The following is a 26,512-nucleotide window of genomic DNA, read 5'->3' as shown; positions in this document are numbered from 1 at the left end:
GAGAGGAGAGGAGAGGAGAGGAGGAGAGGAGAGGAGGGGAGAGGAGGGGAGGAGAGGAGAAGGGAGAAGAGGATTATTGTATTGATAACAACATCCTGGACATATACTCTTCTTAGAAAACACTTGCATTTTGATATTATATAATGAATTCATTCCACTTTATTACCCCTGAATGTCACATAGGTACTTCATGTTACATTTCCCCTAAAAGTAGCATAGTTAAAATCTGGGTGTATATTTCTCCTTTATTCTAATTCTATGTTTAATCTGTAACTATAGGGGTGTGTTTGGCCTCATCCCTCTACCACACAGTTTTTAAATCAAGCATATTTCTTCTACCAATGACAGGCTAAGTCATTAATCCTATATTATCTGGACACAGGTATGTATTTCTAAAATACTTAAATACCCATTATTACATTTTCCAAGTTCTTCATGATGGATATGAGACTAAGAAAAGAAAATTCTCTTAATGAGATAGTGGGTCAATGAGAAATGATTGTCTCTTAAAAAGTACATTAAAGGCACTTATTTTAAATTTTGTGGTCTTATATTTTCTATGTCTCTAGTGTCTGTGTGGTTGAGAGTTTTTCTTTTTCTTTTTAAAATCAGTTATTTGAGAACTTCATATTCCTGTTCATACTCACCTATACCTCCAACTCTTCCCAGACACTTCCTCCTTCTCTACTCACCCATCTTTGTGGATCTTTTCTAAAACAATAAAAGAAACAACCCAAAACCTAACAAGTCCAATTTATACTATCCTTATACAGGATACAGTGTGGCCATCCACTCTAGTGTGGTAAAACTATCATGGTATCTGTCCAATAAAACTGACTCTACTCTTCCAGCAGCCATCAATTGCCCATAGCTCCTCATCTGTGGGGACTTTGTGCCTGTCTGCCCCCATCATACATTGACTTTTAACTGACTTTAGTCTTGCACAAGTCCTGTGCATGCTGTCACAATTGCTATGAGTTCGTATTTGCCACTGTCCCGTTCTGTCCAGAAAATATAGCCATTCAGCCTCTGGCTCTCATAATTTTTCATCCATCTTTTATTCAGTTATCCATGAGGTTTTGGAAAAGTGCACTATCCCATTTATGGCTGATCATTCTCTGGTTACTTCTCTGTACCTCAATCAATTATGGGGTCTATGTTAATTAGCATCTACTGCAAAAAGAAGCTTCTCTTGATGAGGGGTAAGAGATGTATTAAATCTATAGATATGAAGATAAGTCAGTATGAGATAGTTTAAACCATGTCCATTTAGCAGAAAAATAGCTGTAGACTCCCCCTAGGGCCTAAGACTCTCAAGACACAGGATTTTGACTCTAATAATGGAACCAGTTATAGTTTCTTAGCGTGTGAGCAAGTGTTCATCCAAGCAGGAAGTTGCAGGTTACTCCCATTATGTCCATGACTCTATTACCCAAAGACCATATTTTGCCATGCGAGTCATTAGTATAGCACCCAGGGTTCACAGCTGAGTAAGGTTGATGACTACTTTTCTGCTCTGGTAGCATACATAACATTTTTTTCAGGGCTATCTAGTAGGAATGAAGCATCTAGATGAGTATCAGTTTGGTTTCTCCATGTTCTATGTCTTAAGTGTATGATCTTTAGGAATGGTGTCTTACACTCACGCTGTAACCAAGAGTAATGACAAAACCCTACAGTGCTTAGAGGTCTATGGGCACTCACTGACCAACATCTCCAAAAGAGAAAACCCATTTTAGAACTAAGCTTTTTTACTTACTAGATAGACTATGGTTTCTAGTAGGAGCATTTCCCCCCTATTTTAATTCTTTATATCTTTGTTCAAATGTTTCACGTTTCCTCTCTCTACAGATGTTAACTTTGAATCTTCACATATTCAAGCTTCCTTCTGGGAAAACTATAGAGATCAGGAAATTAATATGTGTCCACTGTTGGGAAAGCTTTTAAGGAGGTATAAATTGCAGTAAGAGTTTGATGAGAATAATGAGGCACGAAGGGTTAGATCTGGTCAAGGAAGAGAGGGTAAAAGAAGGGATAAGGGGAGTAATAATTAACACTAGAGAGCTTTTGAAAGATTCATGTGGAAACTTACTGTAAAAGCTTCCTGTACATACATATATATAAGAAGAGGTTAGACATCTTAATGGCCCAATGTTGTCATTTGCTTCTCACTTTAGTCATGGGGCTTAAAAGCAAATCACTAATTAGTTGTGAGGGGTGGGATTAAAGGTCAACTTCCATCCTCCAATATTGTTTGAGATGCTGAAGGGGACAGGAACAAAACTGTCTAATAGCTTGACCTCAGCTCTCCCCATCTTGTCCTGCCCCAGTCTCATCTGCAGTATGGCCTTTGTCAGATAATTCCCTCGTCCCATGCATTCTGAGATCCTAGCACATATCCATAGCCCTATCTACAATTGTTGCTATTAGTATAAAATGGGAATAACATAAAATTCATTTTGTTAAGTCCTTTTAGATACACTGTTCATTGAGACTGAGTACATTCACGTTTTTGTACAGCCATCATTACCACCTATGATAGACATCTTAAAATGCTACTTTTGTCAGAGAGCCAAAATCTATGAATCTATCTCAGATCTATTCCATTCTCCCAGTTCTTGGTACCTGACAGCAGCCAACTAAGGAAAGCTATTATGGCATTCCATTTTTTTGAATGCACATTCTATGAAGTAGACAGTGTAGTTTGCCCTGAATTGCTGAAATGGCAGGTCCTGAAGAACTTCAGTCAAGATTCTGGCAAACAGTTTAAGCTTCAACTTTGTACAGTAATTATCCAGTGAGTAATCAGGATGTCCAACAGGGAAAAAATGGTATTGTTTAATACAACTGTTTTAATGTTTACTTTTTAAGATAATTTCATAAAAACTATCTCATAGAATGCCATCTTGCTTTTTTAAAACACATCAAGCTTTAAGCCCCACTCTAGGGTCAGGGAACAGGGTCCCAAACAACCAAAGATAGTTTAGTCATGGAGGAATGTACACAAGAGGGGGTGGTCTCTGAATGGCTACTAAATCAGTTGTGTCTCTTATGAACACTCTCCAATCTCTAAAATACTGAGTCAGACAAGAATGCCACCCACTAGCAATCTATAAATCTATGCACTGGTCCCAACAGGAAGGTCAAGTTCTCAACCAATGTGGTTCTCAAGGACAGCACCTTTTGAAATCTATCAGTGACTGCTCAGGTCTATTCAAAGTGGTGCCAAGTAATATTCTTTCTACTTTGTAGCCATGAAAATCAAACCTCTTTTCAAGAACATTTAAAACTTCTTTAAATGATTTGAAGGTATTCTAATGTAAATTTTCTTTTTGTTAATTAATTAATTTATATCCCAATCACTGTTTACCCTCAACTCCCCTCACAGAATCCCTTCCTCTTGCCTCCTTCCCTTCTCCTCTGAGAAGATGGGCCACTCATTGGGTATACTCCTACCCTGGCACATCAAGTCTCTGCAAGGTTAGGTACATCTTCTCCCACTGAGGCCAGACAAGGAAGCCCTGTTGAGAAATGGATTCCACAGTCAGACCATTCCTTTAAGGACAACCCCGATCCAGTCATTGAGAGGCCCACATGGAAATTGAGCTGCATGTCTGCTACAAATGTGCTGGGGTCCTGGGTCCAGCCTGTACGCTTTTTGATGGTGGCTCAGTCTCTGAGAGCTCCCAATGGTCTAGGTTAGTTGACTCTCTTCGTCTTCCTAAGGAGTTCCTATTCCTTTCAGGGTCTTCAATCCTTCCCCTAAGTCTTCCATATGGGTCTCTGACCTCATACTAATGTTTTGCTGTGGATCTCTGCATCTATTTAAGTCAGCTGCTGGGTAGAGATTCTCAGAGGACATTTATGCTAGGCTCCTATCTGTAAGCATAACAAAATATCATTAATAGTGTCAGGAATCGGTGCTTGCCCATGGAATGGATCTCATGTTGGCCATTCCGTCAGTCTCTGCTCTATCTTTGTCCCTACATTTCTTTTAGACAGGAAAAATTTGGGGTAGAAAGTTTTGTGGATGGGTCAATGTCCTTATCCTTCCATTGAGGGCCCTGCCTGTCTACAAGAGGTGGCCTCTTCAGGTTCCATATACCCACTGTTATGTACCTCTACTAAGGTCACCCACATGGACTCCTGGAAACCTCTCTCATCTCAGATCTCTGAGACTTCTAAGAAACCCCCCATTCCCCCACCCCTAACAGCTGCAGATTTCCATTCATTCTCCTGGTCCTCTGGCCCTCTCTCCTGTCTCTCCCAACACCTGATCCTGACCTCCCCATTCCCCTCCCCATCCCTTCTCCCACCTAGTTCCATCCCTCCCTTTGCCTCCTATGACTATTTTATTCCCCCTTCTAAGTGAGATTAAAATATCCTTTCTTGGGCCTTCCTTCTTATTTAGCTTCTTTAGGTCTATGGCATGTATCATATGACTTTACGACTACTATCTACTTGTCAGTGAGTACATACCATGTATGTCCTTTTGTGTCTGGGTTTCCTCACTCAGGATGATATTTTGTAATTCCATCCATTTGTGTGCAAAAGTCATGATTTCCTTGTTTTTAATAGCTGAGTAGTATTCTACTTTGTAAATGAACTACATTTTCTATATCCGTTCTTTTGTTGAGGGACATCTAGGTTGTTTTTAGTTTCTGGCTATTATGAATAAAGCTTCTATCAACATAGCAGAGTATATGTCTTTATGGTATTATGGAGCATCTTTTTTGGTATATGGCCAGGAGCAGTATAGTTGAGACTTCAGGTAGAACTATTTGCAATTTTCTACAGTGAAGTATTCTCCTTTCTCTACATCCTCTCCAACATGTTCTGTTGCTTGAGGTTTTGATCTTCGTCATTCTGATTGGTGTAAAATGGAATCTCAGGGTCGTTTTGATTTGCATTTCCCTAATGACTAGGGAGTAAATTTTCTAAGTAATAATTTATATTGACCATAAAATACTTCAGGAAAAAATAGATGATCCACAAAGTGTATGAAATATAACGTTTGCAGACCGACTCTGACAAATTCCAGTTCTGTCTGGTCTACTATGACATTTCTTTGTGTCTTACCAATTGATTTTCTAGGTATTAACATACAGACACACACTCAAATGACTAGATGGAATTTCATGGTATCCCATGATGCAATCCCCAGGTCATTTGCATCTCAAATGATAAACCAGACAAGATATAGAGTAATGGTAGTGAAATATAGTTACTAACAGTGAGAGTAAAAGTGTAACATATATGCAACAGGCCCAGAAAGTACATGCCGCAAGAACACCAGGCTCTTTTGGAGGTTATGAGTCTAAGCAGAGGGACAAGCCAATCCGCAGGAGTAGCCATGGGGTGGGTCCTTGCCCTGACTGGCAGGTAGGCTGTTATACAGTTGTGGATGATATGCCTGTGCCTAGGCAATATCTTCCATAGCTTTGAGCATATGTAAATTCCATTAGACACGTATGTGATGGTAGGCATGGATTTTTCCTTAATGGGTACCTCAAGGACAGATCTGAATTCATTATGTTTGTATCTAATACCTGTTCAGGTCAACCTTGTATGTTGCTCCTCCCAGCAGTAGTACTTAGTAGAGAAGTGCTCTATTATACTGTCCTATGGGGAAGTGGCAGACACATTTTTAAAGGGGAGTTGCACCAGATAACTGGGATCAACCTAACACACACAGACATAACACACACACAAACACACACTACATATATTGTAAATAACACTTATTAAACACTTTTATTATTTAATTTTCTGCTATTGTGCCTAAGAATTTAGCTTTATTATACAATCTGTTAATCTCTCCTACTTCTCTAAATATCATATTCCTATTTTTTTTCACATCAGTATCAGGCTCACTTGTTTCGTGATTCTCACGGGTAGGGACTTTTTCAAATGTTGTCTTTCTCAAATTTTTTTTTCCTTATTCCTTATTGCTTATAAAACATAATCCCTTATTTTTCAAAGCCCTTTTATCTTCCAACACGATATGTATTTTGTTTAATATTTATCTCCAAATTGTGAACTCTACTGGTATTTGGGAGGGCCCCTCTCCCCATGCCTATGTATCCCAGGCTTGATCCATATACATAGTTATTGAGTTTACCTAAAGGCCATTTTAAGTGGAGCTAATTTAGTACAGAGAAGAATACAGTGCTTTATAATCTGCAGGTCAAGAGTAACACTTCCGAGGCAGGTGTGAAGCAAGAAAGACTTAGATGTGAATTAGATTTTGCTACCTCCTAAGAAGATAACCTAGACAAGTCAAGTTACTTGATCTTCATAAGCCTCATGACATGCTTGTAAAAGGAAGTATATATGTCATAGAATTGTCAGGATCAGTCACATTTGACTTTTTTATTCATTTCCTGTACTAAATCATAACTGTGAGTATGATCCATGAATCCTCTCATCAGGACATCAAATGTGGATGTAATCTTGAAGTTGCTGGCCCAGGTTTTTTGTGAGTGTGGCGGCCTACACACCAAACATTCACAACCCTAAGCACTCATGGATGCATCAGAAGGAGTCACATGCCATGACGGCTAGCCTTGATTTTTCAACTTGATGGGATTTTGAGTCACCATAAAAACAAACCTCTGGGCATGTCTGTAATGGGATTTCTAGACTTCATTAATTGAGATGGAAATCACTGCTTTAAATATGACAGAGCCATTCTGTGAGTGAAGGTGAATAGAATAACAATGAATGAGGAGTAGCATCCATCCCTCTCCTTGCTTTTTGACTGTAGACACAAAATGAGCAGCTTCCTCGTGATGCTGTTGGCATGACTTCCCTGCCATTATGTACTGTGCCCTGAAACTATAAACCAAAATAAACCCTTCTTCCTTAGGTTGCTTTTGTCAATGTCTTTTCTCTTATATCCAAGAATATTAACTAGTGTACTTACCAGGCATTTTTATGCCCTTTCTGGCCATCCCTCTGCTGCCTTATGCTTTAGGACACCAGGATGCTATCTCCATTTTTCACCTGGATGAAATCAGTAATGGCTACTGTTGAAAGAATATCACTGTAAATCTTCAAGATTTTATTTCTAATTCAGTCGAATGAGAGTTTCTTTAGGATTTAGAACCATTTGTAGTTTTTTTTTCAACTTTTTACATTTCTTCTTCTGAAACCCTTTATTGTTATTGTTATTGTTATTTTGTTTTGTCTTATCTTTATTTATTTTAATGGTCTGTTGGTTCATTTTGAACCATGGTCGCACTATGTCAAACACTATGGCCTTAAAGCTGAAACAATCCATCTAGCACTGCTTCCTGGGTGTCAAGATTTCAGGCATATGCTATCATGCACAACTGTTTCCTTTTTAAACTTGATCTTACTAGTCATATAGATCTGTGGTTAATACTCTTTAAAGGATGGTATATAGGATCACAGGATTTTCTCATCTTAAGTTACTTCAGCCACAGTTTTGCACTCCACCATTCCCCATGCACCATGCTAATTCATTCATATTTCTTTTTATATGCATTCACTTGAGTGGCATAGTAGCTTCTGGAAGACTCACAAAAAAAGAGAAATAGAAAAATATCTCTGTTCTATTTCTAAAAATATTTGGTCTAGCATTTTTATTGCTTGTTCAAGTATGAATATGTGCAAACGAACTCTTCCCAAATGACTTCGTCTTTCTTTTTTTTAAAATTATGGAAATGAATGTGTATTAAAATGTCAAGTTGACTCAGCCAATGAAAGAGAAATTATATTTTTGAATATGTTCTATGTTCAGCAAATAATCAAACGGTGGTATATAGAGCACAATTATTCAACTGAAAAGTCTCCAGTCAACTACCCAGGTCATGGCATCACAATTAAGACTCTTTTGCATTAAGGCAATTGTGGCATAGCTGATGTAGCTGCCCAGGTTAGACATTGTTATTTGAAACCTTGGAGCATCAAAAACTGTGAAAGTTATGAGTTCATGGAGATGCAAGATTGGAGGTGATAGGTGTTTCTTATTCGCCTATGACTATGTAACAATCAGCTTCCAAAAATAATGGTTCAAAGGATTTGTGTCCTGATTTAATAGGTTAGAAACTGAGGATGCAGTTCATCAGGATGTAGTTTTCCTGCTGATGATCTCTTTCAGGCAAGGAACATATTTCATCCAACAAGCAGCTCTGCTGCTGGGCATGAGCTAGGGTTGGCTGGTATGACTGGTGCAACAGTGGGAGAGCATGGCTTTTATTCTTATGTAAACCTTGGGTTCTGAGGTCAGCAGGAGGGCAAACCCTGATGGTCAGCACATGGCATGCTTGTATCATTTTTTTCTGTCCCACAGATTGCAGCAAATTATATATCCAAATCTAGACTCAGTGTGAAAGAGGTCTTGGACTCTGTTATCTGTTCCTGCAATGACCTTCCTCTCCTTGTCCCTTCCCTTCCTTACATTTCCAATTCCATGTGCCCGAGTTTTAAGATCATCACAATTATGTTTATTGACACACTTATAGCAATGTACTCAAGGAATTTCCTTTTCTTATTGCTTCGTTTCATTTTATTTTGAGACATGGTCTCACTCTGTAGTTCAGACAGAACAAGAACTTACTACGTAGCCCAGAGCAGCCTTGAATTTGGAGCATTCTTTCTACCCCAAACTTCCAAGTGTTGTGATTACAGGCAAGGAACACAAAACCCAGCTAAGCCCTTTCTTTTAAATTACCTTTTCAAGGCCAAAATAAGATCAGCAATGTATCAGAGCCATTACATCCTTGACCAAGGTCCACATTACTTTGAAATAAAACCTTCCAAGAATAGGGATTTTCAATGTTCTTCACATCTTTTTCCCTATGGTCAAACACCTGAACACTTGGAAGGAGGCAAGGTTTACTATGGCTCACAGATTTGTGGGATTCAGTCCATGGTTACTAAGTCTCATCACATTGAACCTGAAATGAAAGGAAACATGGCAAGGAATACAACTTCTCCCTGTGGACCAGGAAACAAGGGCCAGAGTTAGAGTTAAAATATGCCCATTAGGGATTTGTGTGCCCCAACACATCCCACCTCCAAACTGCCCTTTTCAGCACCTACATGAGCTAATCATCTCTCAATATTACCACCAAACTTCCAACACTTGAGACTTTGGGGGCTTTTCAGAGCCAAGCCTTAACAGATGAGAGGCAGTTGGGACTGTGAATGCTCAGATGTCTGTAACAGAATGTTTATGCAGACAGAGGAAGAGGTAGGCACTTGAGAGAGCTGGAAGGCAGAAGACAGATGGCCTGAAAAGTAGCAATATATAAGGAAAAGAAGGATGAGGGTTTGATAAAAGAAGAGAAATAGGATATGGTAAAGGAAGAAAGTAAGAGAAGATATTAATATCCACAAAACTCTAGCCACAAGAACAATAGTCATTGAAATTATGAGTTAGTGCTTGAGCCTTAACAGCATCCAAGCAAGCTAGGTTGAGCCATGCATCTTTAATAAGCCAAACAAACCAACAACTGAGAAAAAGCAGAAAAAGGATAATTAGTCAATGTGGCCACATTAGGACAAAGGACTAAGAGGTCTAGTGACCGCCCCTTCCCCAGATCTGTCTTCCAGTGTTAGTATAAGGTTTAGGTTTAAATAGAGCACAAGAGGCCTGTCAAGATAACTGTTCCAGGCCAAGGTGTGGTCCAGTCTATCAGCAATGTCTGCACCATGATCCAGTCCCTCCTGCAATATGCTCTGACACACTCTCAGCACTGTGTGAAATTTGCCTTCTGTGAGACAAACTCCCCTATGGTTTGCACCAGGCTTCAGCTTTTTTATTCTCTCAGCATGTGATTTCTGGGGCACAAACGTCTCTTTAGAGTATTTTCAACCCTGCTAGAATGGTTATATGGAGGTCCTCCTAACAAAGAAAGCAAAATGTCTAAGCCCCGAAATAATCCTACCAGCTTTTATAAGCCCCACAGTAGGGAGTGAAAGGATTCCCAATGTGACCTTTATCTTACTCATAGGTGAGAATCCCTGATCAAAAAAGCACACAAATAAAATACTCACATTTAATGTGTGACAACCTATTGTTGAAAGCCAAGTTACATCACAAGTTTTCAGAACCATAAAGCACAGCTTCACTATACTGTAGCTAACACTTTCAAGACCTACTTTGGCCTGATGATTTTCTAAGTATTTAGTTCTACTTATTATAATTGCTTTATATGCTGAGTAATTATTAGCTTGTTTTTCATGCTGATATACACACTTACACACTCACACACACACACACACACATGTTATTTTTTCACATATGTGTTCTGGATTTTGAGTGCATACCAACTTTGAGGTGCTTCTCCTTGGGAAATGGTCAGCTTTTGCTTTAGTAATGTCCTGTGATAAACAAGTCTGAAATCTCACCCTTCATGTGCTACATTCACACATGATCAGCTGTGGCTAACACTGACTCAGTTGGGATTGTCTGGTCTTGACTCCAGAATGGGCTGATACATCTGCTTCATACATTGATTCCTCTAAAACTGAGGATGAAGATGAAGTATAATCTACCTAAGAAATCGTTATGGCATGTACATTGGGTTTGGGGCACACAGAGACTCCAATTCCCCCCACCCCCCAGACTGGCTTATTGTCCAGATGATTGGTCAGTATAGGTCACATGAGACAAAGTTAATATCAAATGGAACAAGCAGCTGTATTCCACAGGGATCATTCAAAACAATAACAAAGATTTAGGATGGAATTATCTAATCTCTACAGCTTGACAATCAAACTTCTAACTTTTGAAAATAGTATTGTGAAAAATAACTAAAATGGGGTAGGTAGAGGATTTAAAATAAATATCTTCATGCTGCAAGATACAAGCTACCTATTTTCTCTTTGTATTTCTCAGGTTTTTACATCATGTTTGGGAAGAAAAAGAAAAAGATCGAAATATCTGGCCCATCCAACTTTGAACACAGGGTTCATACTGGGTTTGATCCACAAGAGCAGAAGTTTACTGGGCTTCCACAGCAATGGCACAGCCTGTTAGCAGACACAGCCAACAGGCCCAAGCCCATGGTGGACCCATCATGCATCACACCCATTCAGCTGGCTCCCATGAAGGTATGCAAGGGTTCTGTCTTTGGGTCAATTTCAAGCTGTGATCTGATTTGACCTAATGTGTCATCTTTATACACTATGTAACCTTTTAAAAATGTCCCTATACTAGCCACAGTTAATCTTCATTTTGCATCACACAGGAAATTTAATCTTCAGATACTGGTTATTGTAATATTTAGGTGTAAAATTAAGCTACAAAATGAATTTTCTTTCTGTTAATAATCTCCACTTCCTCTGATAGTACAAGCAATAGCTACTAATCAAATATTTTATTGGCTATATTTCTGTTATCTTCTATTTGTTTCCAAAATAATTATAAATAATCTTATATCAGATGTAATAATAGGAGACTTTAATAGCAATAAATTATATTTATAGGTGTATAAAACCCTAACATGTATGTATGGATATGGATGGTTTATATAGTAAGTATGTGTATCTACACATTCATTTTCATTGTCTAACATAGAACTATTTCAAATATGAGCAAATAATTTCAGTCTTTGAATAGACTATAATTTACCCACTCACTGCTGCCCTCCTGGTCACCCCCTCGCATAATCCATCCCCCATCTTCCATTGCCCCTCCCCCATCCCCTATCCCCTTCTCCTCTGAGTGGGTGAGAGCCCAGCTGGATATCCCCCTACTCTGGCACTTCAAGTCTCTGTGAGGCTAGCTGTGCAGACTTATTTATGCCAGTGCTTCTCAAGATACATCACAGATCAGAATCACCTACCAGACTTTGATTAAACAGATGTTTAATTTAGGGTTTCTATTTCTGTAAAGAGACACCATGACCATAGCAACTCTTCTAAAGGAAAGCATTTAATTGGGACTGGCTCACAGTTCTGAGGTTTAGTCATCATGGCAGGCAGGAAGCATGGCAAGGTACAGGCAGACTTGGTGCTGGAGAGGAAGCTAAGAGTTCTCCATCTGCATCCCCAGGCAGCAGGATGAGACAGTGACATACTAGACCTAGCTTAAACTTCTGGATCCTCAAAGCCCACCCCAAGTGACACACTTCCTCCAATAAGACCACATCTACTACAACAAGGCTGTACCTCCTAATAGTGCCACTGACCATGAGCCTATAGGGGCCATTTTATACAAACCACTACCACAACACAGATAGGAAGCACCACCACCTGTTTCTAATTCAGTAGAACTGGGTTAGGGCTTCCAAATGTTCATTGCTAGCTGATGTCCTGCTGGTGCTAAGGCTAGTACTCTGAAGATAGACTTTGAGAATCTTGACAAAAGTATTTATAAAGACTTTTATTTATATAGAAGACATAATCAGCATGATTTTACACTGCTAAAAGTTGTCTTTTTTCATCAGAATCTTAGATTTACGTTAAAAGTCAATTTTCTTGGTCCCCAAGCCCCAAGAGTATAGACTGAATGAAGTCATCTGAATAGTCAAAGGGAAGAATAATTTTAAACATTTGGCAAGAGTGGGAAATGCTGACCAGTCATGTGGTCTGTGCTTAGCATATTGTACACCCTAGAGTCTATTTCTAACATCTCTTCTCCCCACACCAAAACTGTTTTTTTTTTCCTACCTAACTCTTCTGTTCATAAGAACATCATAAGCAGTATTACCCACTTATTCCTGAATTAGATATGTTATATGTAAAGGGAAGGTTAGAATGGTTACTGAGTCTCAACCTTGCTTCTAAGGGGTTTAGTGTAGTCTTCTTACCTCTCAGCATCACCGGGGAGATTCTGATTCAATATTTCTGGAGTTCCCCAATGGTTTGCATTTATAACAAACCAATACCCTGATGAAAATTGTGAACATCCTGTAAGTACCAATATTCCTGATGAACAGTGACATGTGCCTGTAATCCAATCATTCAGAAGATTAAAATAAGAGGAATGTGAGTTTCAGACCAGCCTGAGTCACATAGCAATCAATACTGTGCCTCAAAATTCAGTGGGAAAGCATTGTTTTCATTGGGCTAAACCAAGTGCTGCCTGTTAGTCTTTTCCCTTTGTTACAGCCCAGAATCCACTCTAAGTGATGCAACAAAATGAAGAAAAAGTAGATAGAGAAAGGTCATCATGACTTCCCCATCACATGAGCAATCAGTACTTCCTAATGTTTTCTTCTGAACTCTTTTTAATTATGAATTAAGATTGTAACAGTTATTTTAAGAATTTTGGCAAATTGAAAATTTACTGAGATGCCATATAATAGAACTATCCTTCAACTTTTTTATTTAAAATTGAGATAAAAATTCTGATTCATGCAGAGGACTTGAGTTTAGTTTAAATTGTAACTTTTTATAACTTACCCGTTTTACTAGGGAAGGATACTACTATAAAGTTTGTGCTATAACAGAATACAACTATCATGAATATATTTGTACCTGGTTTTCATAGTATTGTTTGGAACTCCTAGGTACCTGAGATTCTTTGAGTCTACACGATCAGACTGTTTTCATAGTCATTGAGAGTCATTTGGCATTTTCATTATGTACTGGGGATACATCGGGCTTTTCCAGAAAGCAATATATACCAGACTCTTATGGTTTATGCCTAACGTGTCATGAACTCTAGATTTCTATGTTTTAAAGGCTTATTATTTTTAATATATTATGGTACACAGTTTTAATTATTACATAAATTAAAGTCTTTTGGATCCTGAATAAATTTGGGGGGGCTTCTAAAATCAAAAAGTTCAAGCATAAACATTTCAGTCTCACATCAAATGTAATCATGTGTGATTCCTGCTGTTTGATCTTCACACAGTACTCTGTTCTCTTTTTAATTGTCCTATATCCTTATGAAAAGATAATTTTATATTCTCTAGTTGACTGTTAATGTTCAAGTCCCAAAAGATTATTGAATGTAATATCCTATCATACTGTAATTTAATAGAATTTATTTAACCGAACAGTTTAGAGTTGGGTAATGCTTATATTCTTTACCTAGTTTAGTCACACTTTGTCTAACATAACCTTTAAAGCATTCTCTTTTGGAGAATTGGTTTATCATTTATTTATGTGTCTGTGTGTGAGAAAGTGTGTGCATATATTCACACATGTATGTGGATGCCCTTGGAAGTTAGAAGGGAGTCATTTTCCATAGAGGTGGCATTACAAGCAGTTGTAAAATACCCAACATGAGTGCTGGAAACAAAATTCAGACCTTCTGAAAGAGCAACAAGTCTCTAACTTTGGAGCTGTCTACCTAGCTCCTAACCTTCAAAGGCTCCTTTAATATACATCTATATAACTTAGATTTTAGAGAAGTCATATTGTGTGGTAATTCTTTATAATCCCATATATTTTATTTTTATCACATTTTCCCCCATTTCCAAGATCCATTCTATCTCTATACCTACCCAACTCTGTCTTTTCTTTTTTTAAATCCATGGAACCTAATCAGCGCTGCCCAAGTTTTCTTGGATTTAGGGCCTGTTATGAAGTTTGATTGACCTATCAAGGGTCGTATCCTTAAAGAAAATATTCTCTCTCTCTCTCTCTCTCTCTCTCTCTCTCTCTCTCTCTCTCTCTCTCTCTCTCTCTCTCTCAACAACTATTAACTGCCAATATCTCCTCAGCAAGGGGTTATATTTACCTTCTTGATAGGATTCCATCTGCCTTGATCTTGCTAAGGTCACAGTGACTGTAAGTTCATCTGTGCAACTGCCGTGTTTTATCCAGAAAACACTGTTCCCTGTAGCCACTTACTTAGCCTTTCAGGGATATATAAAGTGATGTAGATGCCCCATTTAGGGCACAGAATTTCATAGTCAATTATCTACACATTTACCAGCTGAGAGTCTCTATATTAACTGCTATCTACTTTAAGAAGAAGCTTTTCTGTGGATAGTTGAGAGATTTGCTATTTCATGTGTATAGTGATAACATGTTGACTGTTCTTCAAAGCTTTCTTTTGTTCATTAATCTATTTGGTCACTTTACAACATGATCACAGCCCCCTCCTTCCTCTTCCCAGTCCCTTCCTTCCTCACACCCTTCTTCCCTACCATCATCCCTCTCCCCTCTCTGGGTACCAACCTACACTGGCACATCAAGTAGCATCAAGACTACGAGAATCCTCTTCTACTGAGGCCAGACAAGGCAGCCCTGCTACGGGGAAATCAAGACTTCCAGTAGAGGAAGAGAGACACCAACCCAGCCACAAAACCTTCAACCCAAAATTTGCCCTGCCTACAAAATATACAGGGATAAAGATGGAGCAGAGATTGAGGGAATGGCCAACCAATGACTGGCCTGACTTAAGACCCATCCATGGGAGAGAGCCAGCACTTGACACTATTAATGAGACTTAGCTATGTCTGCTATTATGATGTGTCTGCTACATTTGCAGACAGGAGCCTAGCATAACTGTCTCCCAAGATGCATCCAGCAGTAGATAGAAACAGGTAGAGACCCATAGCCAAACATTAGGCTGAGTTCACTAAGTCTTGTGGAAGAGTCAAGGGAAGGATTGAGGGAGTTGCGTAGGTCAAGGACACTACAAGACCTACAGAGCTAACTAATCTGGACCAATATGTGCTCACAGAGACTGAACCACCAACCAAAGAGCATACATAGTCTGGACCTAGACTTCCTATACATATGTGCAGATGGGCAGCTTTGTCTTCATTTGGGTCCCCTAATAATTGGAGAGGAGAATGTCTTTGACTCGGACTCTGTTGCCTGTCTTTGGGTCCTTTTCCCCTAGCTAGGTTAACAGCCTTCGCTTTCTTCTGTGAAGTCTGAGGGTTGCAGATAATGCCAGAGTCAAGCTGGCTCTCCTGGATCTTCTTCATCTCTGCAACTGTCAGCATTTCATAACATTCCAAAGTTGGGGTTCTGTCTCTTCCTTTTTGTATCTTCAACCTCTGACCACTACATTAAAAATAACCTTAAGAAGACAAAACAGGTAAATGAAGAGAAGAGAATTTCCAGGTCTGGCTGCTCCATTCTGGGTGACCACTCATTGTTTCCCCCTTGTTATAGTTTATGTCAGATTCTCCTCAAATAATGAATCCATCTCTATTCCTTTGTAATTCTCTTTCTCCTTGTTTGTGATTCATTATTGCGTACCAAGAGCCTAGATATTTTTAGCTTTGCTAACTTAGTCCCATTTCTATGAGATTCTCTATTTTCCTTTAATGCATTTTGAAATGCATGTCCCTGAACTATAGGACAACTATATGTTTTCTAACATTAGAGGGGCTATTTAGTTTCTGGTTTCTAAGAATATTCGTTAAGAAATCAAACTGTAGCAGTTGGTTGTCACATCCTTCACTGAGTGAAACTATGACAGTGAGGAATGGCCCAGGGAGACTTTTCTGACTTCCATGTCTGCTTCTTGCCCTACACTAGGGTCCTCACACAATTCAGCTAAGCTAAATGACTGCTCTCCTCCTTATTTCCATGCCTCTTCTCAAAGCCAATAGATTCAATCTGCTATAGCTTCCCTATTCTCTACTTCAATATAGTTTTAGCTCCTTCTTCTTTATATCTTTCTCTACTATGATGCAATGTTGGACATAGAAACATCTATTTTAGCTCATGAATTCTGATGCCTTAATATTTACCCAGCTGGACTACATCTTTTCATTTCTAAGTCTCCACATTGGTGGGTGAAGATCATAGCTTATCTACCAATGAGACCAGGGCAGTCTTAAAAATGGGAAATGGTCACAGGCAGAAGGAAGAAGTGGTCCAGAGACCCTGTATCAAAACCAAGTGCAGTGAATGTACAGAGTAAAGAAATCACCTACAGGGGTGACACAGAGAGTACTAGGCAGACTAGTAGGAGATGACATCAGAACCAGGGAAGCAGGGACTGAATAGTAGTTCAGAGAATTTGGACCCTGCAGTTAAGAGTTTGGTGCCTGATATCCTCTATAGGTGAAGGTCTTGTATCCAGAAATTGTTCTTTTAGAAAATGAATTGATTCATTTAAAGATCAGTTCAAATTTAAAGTTTACCTGTAATGTTGATGTAATATAAAATCTTGTAGGTTAGGCATGGGAGTCATCATTGAAAGTTGTGAAAAGTTGAAATTTAGGAAGTTCTTCCAGCTATATAACTGCCAAATGACTGCTGAGAAAAAAAAAAACCACAACACTTCTTCCAGAATAAACAGTGTACTTTTCATAAAGATAATTTCAGTGAAAAACAGAATGTAATTATAAAATAAAGCTTGTCTGGAAATTTAACCATGTTTTAAAACTATTTGTAAAAATTCCACTTCAAAAGAACTGCATCAATGTGTATCTATTTGATCAAAACCAGTGCTCCCACCAGGAGGACAGATGGTTCATCTTCTGTCAAAATCTCTCATATTCTACACTTGAAAAAGCCAGTGAAGACAATAGACAGGCTCTGTCAAGTTTTCCCATGCCTTTTATTTCTCAAAAGTCCCCATTGCAATTGAAAAAAAATGTCTTTTCAACCAACTCACCAGCATAAGGACTAGGGAAACACATATCTTATAAACCGAAATAATTACCTGGGTAAGATGGACTGTTTTTCAAGTAGGAGGAGAAGACTATAATTAAAGCCAGGGTCTTCACTCACATGATCTCTTCATGTCTGGGAATTGCCAACAATTTTTCCACTTTATGATGAAGCTAGGCTTCAAAGTGTACACCCTGATAACATATTCTCTCTCCTGAAAGCCATTCTCCTCTCTTTTCTCTCCTCCCCTTTATCAGCCCTTGTCAGGAGCCATCTAGGAGAGGCTATGACTAACAGATGACTCTCCAGGAGATGGCCCACTGTTTTTGATGGTCTCCAATGGGTAAAATTCTGAATTGCAAGGCCTTCAGAAATCTCATCTCAGGATTGATTCTTACTGCTGACATGACTTTCATGTCATTATTAAATTAGTCTAATAATTTCTGGGCCTTAGCCCATCCTCCTGGGTAGATCAACAAAGATCTACTCTCTTGTAACACTATGTAGACAAGTTAATGATTCGATAATTGCTAATAATAATTTTATTGAATTCCTAAATTTATACAAGTAGTTTTGAGCCCTCTATAGAAAAAGTTGCAATTAGAGCTCTGTAAACCTTCAGGTGTCATGGGCTAATTACACTAGAATAGAAAGCAAGTTTAGAACAAATTTATGATAAGGGAAAACATTCCTTCTAGGCTAGCCCTGAAACTATTACCTAATAACTAAAAATCATAACCTGGGAATGGACAATTTATTGTAGGTACAAGGACAAAAGATAAAATATTAACTGGATTTATCTATACAAAACTTCAAAACGAATGAGACACTAGGCAGACTATTTGCCTCTTGACAAAACCATGCTAACTTATAATATAAAAATTATTGTTTTAAACTTTTAATGTACTTGTAGAGCTAGTGACAGATGATGAATATTTAATTAGGCAATTAGTGGAAACTCACGTAAACATTCCTGCTGAAACTGCATGTTTGATTTATGATGAACTTTTGGAATGTAAATACCCTTGGAAAACCATGTGATCTAATCTCCTCAGAAAGTATAAATACTAAAGACAACAATAAGGGAGTGGCTTTTTCTTACTCACAAAGCTTCTTTCATTCAGAAATAAAAAAGTTAGTAATAAAGGTTAGAGACTATTTTCATCCAGAATGGGTAAGTTTTTTCTGCATTAGTGCTTGCTCAATGAAACATGCTCTTGGGAGCTTTGGCTCCATCCACCAAATACATATATGCATTTGTAGATATAGATGTGTGTTTGTAAGTATATAAGTTGATGAGACAGAGTTGAGCCCAATCAGAACATATGTGTGTGTGTATGTGTGTGTGTGTGTGTGTGTGTGTTTGAATATGTATGTGTACACATATTTGTTTGTGTAAAACTTTTTTTCCTGTGAGCATGATTTTCTTTTTCTGGTTCACAAAGAGTTAATAAGCTCTAAGCCTCCCTTTTGCCTGACCATCTAGAGGCAAGGCTTCAGGGCAAGAAAGAAAGGAACTCAAACAATTAATCCTTTATTTATTTCCCTGCTGCTGCCAGCAGGAATTAATTACTAAATGTATATCCGTCTGTCTGTCAATACAGGTGTACATTTAAGAGTTATAAGAGTTCAGAGTTTCTTGCTGGGCCTTCTTGCCTGCACCAAATAATTAAGTTTTGTTTCATCAGTAGTATTGACCCCATAAATCACCCATAGCTGTTACTAGCTTGTCTGCTATCAGCACGACCCCAATCAACAACCCCTCACATACACACACACAGACATCCACTGCTTTTACAGAGAGGGAACTTGTACCAGACAGAGTCCTGCCAATCCATTCTTTCCCCCTTCTCTGTTTTCCTCTTCCTCACTGAACTCTAAAAGTTAGAAAGTATACCCATGGAAGGAGTTGCAGAGACAAAGTATGGAGCAGAGACTGAAGGAAGGATAATCCAGAGACTGCCGCACCTGGCAATCCTTCCCATATACAATCACCAAACCCAGACACTATTGTGGATGCCAGCAAGTGCTGGCTGACAGGAGCCTAATATAGCTGTCTCCTGAAAGGCTCTGACAGTACCCAACTAATACAGAAGTAGAGGCTCACAGACATCCATTGGACTGAGCACAGGGTTCCCAATGAAGGAGCTAGAGAAAGGACCCAAGGAGCTGAAGGGTTTGCAGCCCCTTAGGATGAACAACAATATGAACTAACTAGTACCCTCAGAGCTCCTAGGGACTAAACCACCAACCAAAGAGTACACATGGTGGGACTCATGGCTCCAGCAACATATGTAGCAAAGGATGGCCTAGTCAGTCATCAATGGGAGGAGAGGCCCTTGGTCCTATGAAGGTTATATGCCCCAGTGTAGGGGAATGCCAGGGCCAGGAAGCATGAGAGGGTAAGTTGGTGAGCAGGAAGAGGGGGGAGGGAACAGGTGTTTTTGTTTGTTTGTTTGTTTTTCAGAAGGCAAACCAGGAAAGGGGATATGATTTGAAATATAAATAAAGAAAATATCTAAAAAAAAAAAAAGCAGTAAATCCTAAGTTCAGTCCTATATAAGTACTCATCAGTACTCTTTAGTATCTTCCTTAAGCCACATTTAAAGTTTCTAAGTTTGAGTAATCAATTTGAATGGCTTTATTGTTACTAGTAAAAAAAAGCTGCCATCTTCAGAGTGACTACACTCAGGGAAAGCATCACTGGAGGTGACTGCCCTGCTTGCATGTGGAGAAGCATAGTAGGTAGACCAGTTATCTCCTTCCAGCCTCTTGGTAGGTTCATCCTGACATTATAAACAGATTATTCCACAACCATAGATCCATGGAGGAACTCGGTAAAGTTAACTAGTCTTTCTTATTCCACAACTCTGGGATTTGCAAGGCAGCTTCTAGGTTCACAATTAAAATTGTAGCACTGAAAGAGATCCCATAAAGAACAGTTCCCATTTATCTCACCATGGGAGTTTAGCACCTCCCGTCATCCTTTAAAACCAAAGAAGACATATAAGAATCTGGCATTCAATGCAGTCATAGGCTATGCTTGGAAATCATTTATGGCAAAGACGATCAAGTCTACATCTGAGCACTACCTGAAGCAATCCAATACTTTTCTCAGCATTTTGCAATGAAAGTCTTCAGTTGCAACCCCAGAGAAGAAATGAAAGAGCTGACTACATCCCAAAACAAAACATGCATTCTCACAACACTTAAAGCTGATGTCTTATTCGGCTCTGCTTCCAGGTCAGAAGCTGATGTGGAAGAAAAGCACATTCCTGACCTATGGTGATCCGAGGCTTTGTTGAACTATACTAGGCAACAGGCCTGACCAAAATGAAGAGTACCACTGCCAAACATTAGCCAATGTTTATAGAGCACAAAATGTTCAATATTTATTATTTGTGGCATTCATGCAATGACTAATGAAGGATTGAGCCAGTAGTGAGGGGGAAGAAACCTTGACTGAGTCCAAATCCACCCAGTTTCCAAGTTGGATTACATTCTGTATTCTCACCCAGCTGCCTCCAATTTCTCTACAGTCTTTCTTTCTTTTATGTTTTCTTCTATAAAGAGTTAATGACTAACTTAAATGTGAATCACTCAGAGTATTTGCTTTTGATACGAAGATGATCAAAAAGAAAACTATAACCCAACCATAGAACTCTATGTTGTGACCTCAAACAAGTGAGTAGCCTGATGGCATATTTTATCATGGGGAAGCTTTCTAGTTGCTTTGTATAATACAAGAAAGGTTGACTGTCCTGGAGAAGTTAGCAAAACTTGGGGTGGGGTGGGCATGAATCAGAAATGCAGGTGACCAAGCATGACCTTGACTATTGGAGGCTGTGTATGTAGATGCCGTAGTTGCGTCACAGATACCTCATGATTGACTGAATTACTAAACTGGAGTCTTCATTTCTTTTGCCACAGCCTCATGTTGGGCCTTGAAGTTAGGCTTGACCATATGGCTTTCATGATCTGTGCCTTGGTATGAACACAAGCATGTGATATGCAGCTAAGATTTCCACTCTGCATCATCTTAAGAGAAACATTCCTTGGAAAACTCTGCAACTCCAAGAGAGCAAGCATATTTGGTGCACATCAGCCCACACTATCTATATTCTTTCACCCTGAAGCAGAGTCCCTCTGTTCTCACCCTCACTGTTCAACACTGAGTATGAGGTATTTGTTATGTAACTTTAAGAGACAATGGACTGATACCTTGCCTCACTTAATTGTCAAGTGGGTGATATTGATTTTGTATTTTAGATGAGGAAACCAAGATTTAGAGAAATATAGAATATGAGCTAGGACTTGGTAGCACATGATTGTTACCCCAATGCTTGGAAGGCTTATTCAGCCGGATTGCCATGCATTCAAGGTTAGCCTAGAGTATACAATAAGATCCTGTCTCAATATATATATTGCAATTTTCATAGCTGGCAACAAAAACAAAACAAACAAAAGAACAAAATAGATTCAAGTTCCAAAACTATGTGACTCTAAAACTCATTCCTATAACCATCACATTCCCTAAGTTCTGATGGTAGGGGAATTCTTTTAAAAAGGTCTAAAAAAGGAAGTAGTTCATAATGTTCTTAGATAAGGTATCATGATTTCTCACAAGATAATTTAAAGGCTGTTATAAAAGTGTTGCAGGTAAGGGATGCCTTTGACTCTACCACTTAGATGGTCTGGTTTTAACTTAAGAAATTCAATCCACCCAAGAGTCTAACAAGGACATCACTTTAAATACCAACTATCATCTCCTGTCATGACGGCAATAAGACTTAGCTTTCTACATGCAACAGGGGCCTTCCATTCATAAAATCCCAATCTCCTCTAGTGAGACAGCAGAATATTTAAACAGAAAGTGCTAATGAAAGTTTTTGCCAAGAAGCAAATGAATAAACCTTCACACATATGCTGCTGGCTCTTCACAATGGCCTCCCTGCTCCATGAGCTAGCCATTCTTCAAGTTGTACATCAAATTCCCCAATCACAAGCTCTCACCTAGTGTAGAGCCCTAACAGCTGAACTTGCCAATGATGAAGCTACATATCTATGTTTCAATAGCTGGAAATTCCATATAAGCTGAAATATCATCAGGATAAACTTATTACCTTCAGCTCTGCCCTCCCAGCAGTAGTGATATACTGAAAAGAGTCCTTCTAAATCCAAATTGAAAAAGCTATCCCTTGGCCTAGTCACACTTGGAACCTGAGAGATCTAATTTCATCTCTCATTAAACATCTTATGAAAATTGAGATACTAAGATAGCAACTATAGGCTGTTTGGGGAGAACTGTCAGATCCTCATTTTTATCAATCTGTGGTAGATTCTTAAGGAAATTGCCTACACTGTTGACCCTGTACTATTGATAAAACTGTTTATTTCAAACATTTCCAAGCAGCATATCACAGTTCAACTGAGTAAATGAGAATACTCCTATTAAAAGGTTAATTAAAAAAGGAAAGAAAAAACTGTGCCTGGGTAGGGTTGGTCTAAGTGTTTGCTACTAATTCAGTATTACATAGAAAGAATGAAGCTTCAAACAGCAGATGCACTGGAGTTTTGGTTCTGAGCTCTTAGACTAAACTCTTTTGGGCAGGAACTCTGCATCTTCTTTTTATTAACACTCATTTCTTAAAATGGTAGTAGTCTTTTCTTAGAAGATAATTCTGAACATTTTTAGAAGTGCTTTACTTTACTGAGGAATTATTTTAAGGAAATATATAGAAACCTCAACAAATAGGTAGAAAGACCTTCTTCCTACTATTTCCTTATCATACCAATTCTTTGTCTGCATATTCTTGGTCAAGAAGATTTCCAGGCCTGCTGGTTGGTGTGCATGTCCTAGACAATTTTCCTAGTTCCTTTTTTTAAGATTTATTGTGTGAGTGTGTCTTAAGTGTATGAGCTAGTGTCCTCAGAAACCAGAAAAGGAAGTTGGCCCTTTAGAGATGAAGTTACAAGACATTGTGTACTGCCTAGCATGGGTCATCTGTGATAGCAATACACACAGCTAAGCCTTGTCTCCACCCCCTTGCCTTACTTCTTGTACCTGGGTTGTGTTAGCTCTCAATACCTATAGACCATGAATGTGGTCACTAGGCTTCTGTCCTGTCTTTATCTGCCATTCTTGGTCTTGAAAACAGAGTTTAAACACTATTTTATTTGTTTGTTTTTATTAGATATTTTCATTATTTACATATTATATGATATCTCCTTTCCCAGTTTCCCCTCCAAAAATAATGAAATGAAATAAAATAAAATAAAAATAAAATAACAACAACAAAAAAACCCTGTTCCCTCCCCACCTGTCCCTGCTCACCAACACAACCTTTCCCCCTTCCTGGCCCTGGCATTCCCCTACACTGGGGCATAGAGCCTTCTTTATTTACAATATCTCCTTTCCCAGGTTCCCCTCTAAAAATAAATAAATAAATAAATAAATAAATAAATAAATAAAACAAAAACTAAAACAAACCCCTGTTCCCTCCCCCTTCCCCCTGCTCACCACCCTTCCACCTCCTGCTTACTGGCCCTGGCATTCCCTTACACTGGGGCATAGAACCTTCACAGGGCCAAGGGCCTCTCCTCTGATGACTGACTTGGCCATCCTCTGCTATACATATGCTGCTGGAGCCATGAGTCCCACCATGTGTACTCTTTGGTTGGTGGTTTAGTCCCTAGGAGCTCTGAGGGTACTAGTTAGTTCATATTGTTGTTCCTCCTAAGAGGCTACAAACCCTTCAGCTCCTTGGGTCCTTTCTCTAGCTCCTTCATTGGGGACCCTGTGCTCAGTCCAATGGATGGCTGTGAGCCTCTACTACTGTTGCTGCAGGCCGGCCAGCCTTGGCCTCTCTTAACCCGTGGGAGAAACAAGGTTCCGGTACAGGTCAGCAAGACGTTGGCAAAGAAAAAATGACTGACAGACACGACACAAGGAAGTTTAGGATCTGAATGTATTTCTCAAAATGGCATCAGACTTTTATAGTCATTACAAAAGAGAAAAGAAAAATTTGGCAGCTCAGTGGCCAAGGTACATCTGAGACCATCTGAAACACACTGGATCTAAAACAGCAGCCATCTCCTCTGGACCGGAGCATAACCCCTGGGCTCCAAGCACACTAGGGCCTGTGCAGGCCTGCTGGAGGAATCCTGGGGGGCTGCATTCAAGCCAGCCGGAGGGAGGGTAGAGGCTTGAATCTCCAATACCCTGCAGTACAGCTCTCACTCACACACACTCAGCTCAAGGTCCTGCCCACCCTTAGTAACTTGCCCAGCTATGCTAATCTTCCAGGCTAGCAGAGGTATGCCCCAGGGATCCCATTCTTGCTAACTTTACCCAAAACAAAACAATAATCTTGTTCCTGGGAGCGATTCAGCTGCAAATCTAATGTGCTCTGCCCTAGAGACTGAAATGAATGAGGATTTTAGTTAAACTTGCCTGAGATTATCAACTACCATTCAGCAAACTTTAATGCCCTACACCCTTCATTATCTCCCTAACAATGCCAGAGGCAATTAGTCTGAATGTGTAACACTCCCTATGAAATTCCAAGCTAGGATTTGGCTAACATCTTGGAAGTTGGTGGAGGTCAGAGAGCAATGTCCAACTTTGTCTAGCTATTAGTAAATCATATCTTGGGGGGCACCTAGCATGTGAGACTTTCCATCGACTAATGCAAGGACAAATCTGGAAACACATCCAAGTTAGAAGATGCCAACGAATACCAGGAGGCTGGTTTCCTTTGAAGCTGTACATCTCAGATCCGTGGTCAAGCTTTTGGACCTGACGGATTTCACTGGAGTGGGCACAGCATACTGCATTTGTTGGGTACTGTCAGAGCTTCTCAGGAGACAGCTATATCAGGCTCCTGTCAGCCAGCACTTGCTGGCATCCACAATAGTGTCTGGATTTATGATTGAATATGGAAAAGATTCCCAGGTAGAGCAGTCTCTGGATTGTACTTCCTTCAGTCTCTGCTCCATAGTTAGTCTCTGCAACTCCTTCCATGGGCATTTTGTTCCCCCTTTTAAGAAGGAATGAAGTATCCACACTTTGATCTTCCTTCTTCTTGGGTTTCTTATGGTTTGTGGATTGTACTTTGTGTATTCCGATCTTCTGGGCTAATATCTACTTATCAGAGACTGCGTGCCATGTGTGTTCTGTTGTGATTGGATTACTTCACTCAGGGTGATATTCTCCAGATCCATTTCCCTAAGAAATTCATAAATTCATTGTTTATAATAGCTGAGTAGGACTCCATTGTGTAGATGTACCACATTTTCTGTATCCCTTCTTCTGTTGAGGGACATCTGGATTGTTTCCAGGTTCTGGCTATTATAAATAGGCTGCTATGAACATAGTGGAGCATGTGTCCTTATTACATGTTGGAGCATCTTCTGGGTATATGCCCAGGAGTGGTATAGCTGGGTCCTCTGGTAGTACTATGAGGACCCAATTTCCGGAGGAAGTGCCAAACTGATTTCTAGAGTGGTTATACCAGTTTGCAGTCCCACCAGCAATGAAAGAGTGTACCTCTTTCTCTAAAACCTTGCCAACATCTGCTGTCACCTGAGTTTTTTATCCTAGCCATTCTGACTGGCGTGAGGTGCAATCTCAGGGTTGTTTTGATTTGCATTTCCCTGATCACTAAGGATGTTGAGCATTTCTTTAGGTGCTTCTCAGCCGTTCAGTATTCATCAGTTGAGAATTCTTTGTTTAGCTCTGTACCCCATTTTTAATGGGGTTATTTGATTCTCTGGAGTCTAACTTCTTGAGTTCTTTGTATATATTGAATATTATAAATATATATGTAGAGAGAATATATATATATAGGATTGGTAAAGATCTTTTCCCATTTTGTTGGTTGCCGTTTTGTCCTATTGACAGTGTCTTTTGCCTCACAGAAGCTTTGCAATTTTATGAGGTACCATTTCTCAATTCTTGATCTTAGAGCATAAGCTATTGGTGTTCTGTTCAGGAAATTTT

The 26,512-nt window shown here is 39.3% G+C and overlaps 1 protein-coding gene across 7 annotated transcripts in view; it reads left to right on the top strand.

Moving 5' to 3' along the window:
• Pak5 (p21 (RAC1) activated kinase 5) overlaps positions 1-26,512 on the top strand; it is a 302,472-nt gene that overhangs the window by 189,297 nt on the left and 86,663 nt on the right. For all 7 annotated transcript variants that reach the window (XM_031372033.1, XM_031372034.1, XM_031372032.1 and 4 more), the window contains one exon: positions 10,871-11,085. In XM_031372033.1, coding sequence (XP_031227893.1) covers positions 10,882-11,085 — 204 coding nt within the window. In that variant the 5' untranslated portion in view covers positions 10,871-10,881. The remainder of the gene's footprint in view (positions 1-10,870; positions 11,086-26,512) is intronic.

The sequence above is a fragment of the Mastomys coucha genome, unplaced genomic scaffold (assembly GCF_008632895.1).
Source record: "Mastomys coucha isolate ucsf_1 unplaced genomic scaffold, UCSF_Mcou_1 pScaffold15, whole genome shotgun sequence".
NCBI lineage: Eukaryota > Metazoa > Chordata > Mammalia > Rodentia > Muridae > Mastomys > Mastomys coucha.
This window is presented reverse-complemented; position numbering and strand designations above follow the sequence as displayed.